General features: G+C 45.2%; 1 protein-coding gene across 3 annotated transcripts in view; it reads right to left on the bottom strand.

Annotated features, from left to right (window-relative positions):
- Window positions 1-3,269: 3,269 nt before the first annotated feature.
- Window positions 3,270-6,609, bottom strand: part of lats2 (large tumor suppressor kinase 2) — a 23,922-nt gene continuing 20,582 nt past the window's right edge. For all 3 annotated transcript variants that reach the window (XM_008301381.1, XM_008301379.1, XM_008301380.1), the window contains 2 exons: window positions 6,484-6,590; window positions 3,270-5,998 (listed from right to left, as the gene is read on the bottom strand). In XM_008301381.1, the coding sequence (XP_008299603.1) occupies window positions 5,462-5,998; window positions 6,484-6,590 (644 nt within the window). In that variant the 3' untranslated portion in view covers window positions 3,270-5,461. The remainder of the gene's footprint in view (window positions 5,999-6,483; window positions 6,591-6,609) is intronic.

Genomic DNA, 6,609 nt, shown 5'->3' with positions numbered 1-6,609 from the left:
ATATTACAGGTACTTGACTAGCTTCAATATTAACACATCTGGTTGAAACTTATTTTATTGTTTCCATCAGATCTAAGCCACAGATTCTCCACACAACTCGGTTTATTACAAATTTGTTGTTAATTTTCATCTTTAAAGTACAAAATACAGCATTTAGACTTGAAATGTTTTAATTTTTTTTCAAATTCACATTGAGCTCATTTGTTGAAAATCTGTGTTTTGGAAAACTGCTTTCATTTTATTTATATATTTATATTTATGTTAAGTAATAAAGAGTTAAAGCTTAAGTAGCATCACGTTGTTGTTTCACTCTGATGACTAAAAATGTGAAACATTTCCTTAATTCTTTGTTTTGTTCATGATGCACATTTGAACACATAATTAAATCACTTTTCATGTGTAAATGTTGACACGTTTAAATGAGGCCATCACACAGAGCTGCTGCCACATCATGTTCATTCCTTTGTCTCTTTATCAGCTGCAGCTCACATCAGCACAGTCTTTGTTTCATCAGTAAATTAATCATTTAAAGACATCAGGAGAAGGCTCTTCAAACTGCTTCTCTGCTGTTTTCTGAGCAAAGATTTAACTTTAAAACAAACGCTGCAGTCGACAGGATTAAACCGATGATCAGTTTTATCCTGGCGACTGTATCTGACGCTCATTGCCCTCTATTGATTTGTGCTTTTTTTAATTGCAGCTCAACACGTTTTCAATCATCAGGACTCCAAAGAGCAGCTTCACTGTCCAAGTGTGATTTTATTTACAAAGCAGACGGTTCCGCCAGACTCGTGCTTTTATTTTGAAGGCAGCCGTGTGTAACGTCTGTTCCTGTTGTGTGTAACAGTTGCTGACTTGATGTTGGGGAGTTTTGTTGGATAAAAGTTGTGTAGTTTTTGTTCAGCGTCAGAAGCTCTGATCTTTGTGTTGGATTCAGTCACTAGCAGCGGAGTCAACATCCAAACACGAAGCCTGAACGTTTTCTGTGCGTCTGACACAAGTTATTCAGTCACTGATGAGTTTCCAGATTTAGCGCCACCAGCAGGTCAAAGTTTCATTTTCATCAGAAGATCCTCACATCAGATTATAGCGTCATAATATGTAATTAACAATCATAAACGGGATCCACGCACGACTCCACTGTGGTCATTTTGTCTGTGGTGATTTTTAGTTTGTGTTTTTGTTGGTTGGTTTGTGTGTTTAATTCCTGTTGTTGCTGTTTTGTGTCTATTTGAGCCAAATGTGTGTAACTTGGGGGAACAGTGTTGTGTGTCTTTGTGGTACTCTCAGATCTCTGCGGTAATGAGAGTCTCTTTGTGGTTGTTTTGTTCACATGTTGTGTCTCTTTGTGGTCTTTTTGTTGTTGGTCAGTTTCTGTCTTGTCTTTGTGGTCATTTTGTGTGCTTGTAGTAGTTTTGTGTCCTGGACTTGGCAACAGCTAGTTTATAGTAAACCTCCTGCTGGTTGTGTTGAGTTGTTGGCGGGAGGCGGACACCCTCTCTACCTTTAAGATCAGGTTAAAAACGTTCCTTTTTGATAAAGCTCATAGTTAGGGCTGCTGGGAATCATCTGAGCTGTCCCTTAGTGATGCTGCTGTAGGTTTAGACTGCCGGGGGATTCCCATGATGCACTGGGCTTCTCTCCTCTCCTCTCCTCTTTATATATGTATGTATATGTTTCTATAGTTGCCTATCACCATTACATATGACTAACTCTGTGACTCCCCCCGAGGTTCTCCTGCGCCTGCTCTCTCTGTGGATGTCTCTGGATCTGGAGCTCCTGAACTACAGCCGCTGGCCTCACCTTCTGTATCCTGCTGCCCCACCATGATGCCTCCTGTTACAAAAGGACAATAACTTCTAATAACTTGTTTAACTGTAAACTATATTTTATAATTGATCCTACATCCACCCAACCGGTCGAGGCAGATGGCCGTCCCTCCCTGAGCCTGGTTCTGTCTGAGGTTTTTTTTTCCCCTGTGGGGGTTTTCGGTTCCTTCCCACTGTTGCGGACTGCTGAAGCTTATAGGGAATCCAGATGTTTAGGATTGTTGGGTGTTTCTGCTTTTGTGAAGCGCTATGAGATGACTTGTTGTTGTAAATATGCGCTATACAAATAAAATTGAATTTAATTGAATTTAATTAGGGCTGCAAGGTGGCGCAGTTGGTTAGCACTGTTGCCTCGCAGCAAGAAGGTTGCCGGTTCACGTCCCGGTGAGGACACCCGGAATCTTTCTGCGTGGAGTCTCCATGTTCTCCCCGTGCAGCGTGGGTTCTCTCCGGGTTCTCCGGCTTCCTCCCACACAGTCCAAAAACATGTTGGGGTTAATTGGTGATTCTAAATTGTCCGTAGGTGTGAATGTGAGTGTGCTTGGTTGTCTGTCTCTCAGTGTGGCCCTGCGATGGACTGGCGACCTGTCCAGGGTGTCCCCTGCCTTCGCCCTAAGTCGGCTGGGATAGACTCCAGCCCCCCCGCGACCCTAATGAGGATTAAGCGGTGTATAGATAATGGATGGATGGAAATTGTCTGTAGGTGTGAATGTGAGTGTGCTTGGTTGTCTGTCTCTAAGTGTAGCCCTGTGATAGACTGGTTACCTGTCCAGGTGAACCTGCCTTCACCCTGAGTCAGCTGGGATAGACTCCAGCCCCCCATGACCCTGGTGAGGATTAAGGTGTAGAGATGATGGATGGATGAATTGAATTGGCACAAAGAGACTGTTGATCAGCTTCACTGACAATAAAAGGAGAGAATCTGTCGTGGTTCTGAAGACGCATCTTCACAGGATTGAACATTCAGGTTTCTAAGGTGTCGCTTGTTCAAACTGAACAATCCTCTGAATGTGTTGCTCCTTCAGCAGCACTTCTCGTATCAGAATAAATCGATCGAGGCGTCGCTTCCAGAACCAAACACCTGATTTCCTGCATTCTGGTGAATTCTTTTATTTTTTTTTGCTCTAAAGGTGAAAATGTTTTACATTGAAGAACAAATAAAATTGAGTCTTTTAAACGTCCTTAAATTACTTTAAAGTTCAAGTGTCTCTAAATAAACTCTCAGGTCTTTCTGTCCATTCAGCTGTTATTCATCATCGTTCCTCCTCCATCGTTTCATTTAACTCTGACTTTGAGTTCATGTAGATTCAGCCCTAATGTACATTCAATTAACTGTTTATATTAAATCAGTTTTAGCTCTTTAGATGAAAAAATATCTTTTCAATGTGTTCAATGCAGCTGAAATACTGAATATAAACGTGGAGTCATTGAAACGCTGCAGTCGGAGCTGGTTAATTTAATTTATACAGACATTTTACACACAAGGACAGTCAAAGTATTTTTTACAAATTCTCAGTTCATACATGGAAGTAAAAAAAGAGAAAACTGTCCGAATTACATCCGTAATACTGTGAAGTTCTTAACATTAGCACAAAAAGGAGAAACTGGAAAAAAAGGAGAAAGATACAAAAAAATATGTGGATCTGTATAAATATAAATTCAGTAACAGACACGAAGGAGACTCGTCAGTAAAAATACAAAATACAGAGAATATACAGGAATCACAAAACACAGTCGGATTGTCAGTCACCAGTCTGGAAACCTCCAGGAAACCTCCAGGAAACCTCCAGGAAACCTCTCAAACTGTCAGTTTAAAGCTAGTTTCACGTTTCGTCCTGTGAGAATGACGACGTCTGTTAAACATCTGGACCAGAACCACCGACGAGACGAAGCAACACGACGCCTCAGACGTCACCTCCGACTGTGTTCACACCAAGGAAACTGGTTTCGGTCCAGTTCAGCCATCATCAGATAAACAGATTCTGTCCGTTTCTGAAACTTTTAATCTGAAAAACCGACGTCAGTCTAAAAAAAAAAAACGAGCAGCTTCATCGTTTAAACAGAACCTGAGAACAGAAGAACCCCGTTTCCTTTTCCTGAAACATCACAGAACCAGAACAACACGGAGACTAACAGGAACCTCCAGATCCCCAGTTTATTGTTCTGCTTTATTAATAACCAGAACCAGAACCAGAACCAGAACCAGAACTGAATGTGAACACAGTCAGAGTGACGCTCACGGTAACAGACGTCTGTGAAAAACACACAAAATAGGAGTGAAGCTCTGATTGTGCTGCTCGGGTCAGAAAAGGCCCATTCAGAGAAACACCAGAACAAACGGATCTCCGACGGTTTCCATCAGAACTGGCTGGAGTTCTGACGTCTGGGTCCGTCAGAGGAACTCAGAATACTGCTGAACACAACTTCGCCGTCCAATGATTGTCGAGAAGAAACTCTGTTCTGGATCAACGCGTCCCAGAGCTGCAGAACCGAGTCAGAACACTTTGGATAAACACAAGAAAATGTACCAAACAAACACAAAGTCTTTGCTGAAGGCTGTAAAACAGAAAAAGCTTTTCAGTCGGTTTCTCTTCCCGAAGCCGAACCTGCTTCACTTCGCTTTGATCCTTTCTGCTCCTCAACTCTCTGAACCAGAACCTCCAGATCCTCCTGCAGCAGAACCAGCCCGACCGCAGGAGGAGGAAGGTTCTGAGGACACTTTGTCGTCATCATCATCATCATCCTCATCTTCATCACTCACTGAAGCCTCTTGATGTCGGAACCAAATCAAACCGGACGTGATAATAATGAAGTTTATAAATGAACCAGGTTCAGAAGCAGCTGGAGGAGAAAAACACAGAAGCTGATATATTTGTACATTTCAGGACTAAACGGCGATTAAGTGTTTAGAAAACTATATAAATGTATTTATTTTATTGCACATCGTCGAACTGTCACATGTTTGGCTGAGAATTATTCTGCATCTTTAGAGTGAATTTAATCAGACTTCAGATCCGGTTCTGATTTCTTGCATCTGTTGTTTTTTTTTTTCAGCAGAAACCAGAAGTTGACGTGAAAACCTGCCGACGGTAAACAAGAAGTCGCCTCTGATTCTCTAATCCGATCCGACTGTTGCTTATTTACCAGAACCACAGCGAAGGTTCTGGTGCTGACGAGATAAAAGCTGCAGCAGAAACCGTCAGAATATCAGCAACCAAACACAGAAGAACACTGAAACATCAGCTGCTGACGCCGGACCAGAACTTAAACTCTGGTTCATTTGATTTTTCTCTGAAATGAAACACAAACTGTGAACCTGATCGCTGCAACGTGGACAAACTCTGTCTGAAGAACCTGGAAGAACGTCTTTGTCTGTTTCTGAAGACGTCCGTCTGGACGCTGAAGTCCAGGAAGTCTGGAACCCTTTAACCCTGTTGGTGGCCAATAAACTGAGTTCATGTGTTTGTAGCTTATTTTGCAGCAGCTGTGAAGACGAGCAGAACCTGGGTCCGGGTCAGGTGGACCAGGAGACTAAAGTCCGTCAGAACAAAACCTGCTCAGAATGTTCTTGGTCCCGGTCGGGAGGATCTGAGCGTCCACCGGGTGGTGCCGTTCGTCCGTCTGCAGCTGATCTAAACATAAACCGGCTCACATCCTTCGCCCTGCTCTGCCTCCTCCTCCTCCTCATCCTCCTCCTCCTCTTCCTCCTCGGGGTCCGCTCCGGCAGTCCCGGTGTCGGCCGGCGGCCCGTCGCAGGACTCGGGGGGTTTGGGGTATCTGAAGGGGCAGCCGTTGTCGTCGAAGAAGCGTCTGAAGGTGAACTCGTAGAAGGCGTGTTCCGGATGCTTCCCGTGCGGTGAGCAGAGTGCGTCCAGGGCCCGGCTACCGTCGCCGCTGTCACTCCAGCCGGCGCCGCCCTCCTCCTCCACTGGGTCGAAGTTGGACGTGTCCATCGGGTGGGCGATCTTGGGCCGGTACGGTGCTGGCTGCTGCCGCAGGTTGCTGGAGAAGTCGGTCTGGGAGAAGAAGGGATGGGCCTTGATCTCTCCGGCGCCGTTGGATCCCAGACGGTCCTCGGCGGAGCAGCAGAGCCGGCCGATGATGTCGACGGCTTCTGGGCTCAGCTTCACCTGGGCAGGTACCTGCAGGGTGCTCTCCCAGTTTATCACCTGCACAGACAGGAAGTAGAGCTCAGTTACACCTGAAGATACCAGAGGTCATCAGCAACAGAGGAAGAAAAGTTCTGGTCCGTCTGTCACCAAGAGCTCAACAGAACCAGCGAGCACGTAGACTGTTTTCTGTTTGGAGTGTGAAACATCTTCAGCCTGGTGAGTCCAGAGCTGCTCAGGTAACAGGAAGCAAACAGTCCGGATGCCACGTCAGAACTTATCGCCTCATTTAAAAATGGGCCAAAGAGAACCCAGATAAACCGGGTCAAGTCAAAAACTAACTTCTGAGCTCCTCAGTAGAACCTCACGCTACGGGTCACTGAGCTGAGAGTTCAATGGCTTCCTGAGCTACTACACCTGTACGTAGCTCAACTCCTTCATCACCTGGAGCCGACGTGGTCGTCAGCGTCAGAAACACGTCCTACCTGCTGATTCAGGGTCCGTCAATCAAGTTTCACAGAAATCGTTTGTTCGTTTGCTCTGACCTTAATCTGGGTCTCGGTGGGAGTCGGAGCGAGGAAGGGAGGCTGGCCGACCAGCATCTCGAACAGAATCACGCCGACGCTCCACCAATCGCACAGCTGAGTGTAACCTGCACACACACACACACA

The sequence above is a fragment of the Stegastes partitus genome, unplaced genomic scaffold (genome assembly GCF_000690725.1).
Source record: "Stegastes partitus isolate 25-593 unplaced genomic scaffold, Stegastes_partitus-1.0.2 Scaffold1668, whole genome shotgun sequence".
NCBI lineage: Eukaryota > Metazoa > Chordata > Actinopteri > Pomacentridae > Stegastes > Stegastes partitus.
The sequence above is the reverse complement of the archived record's forward strand: the minus strand, read 5'-3'. Positions and strand labels throughout refer to the sequence as shown.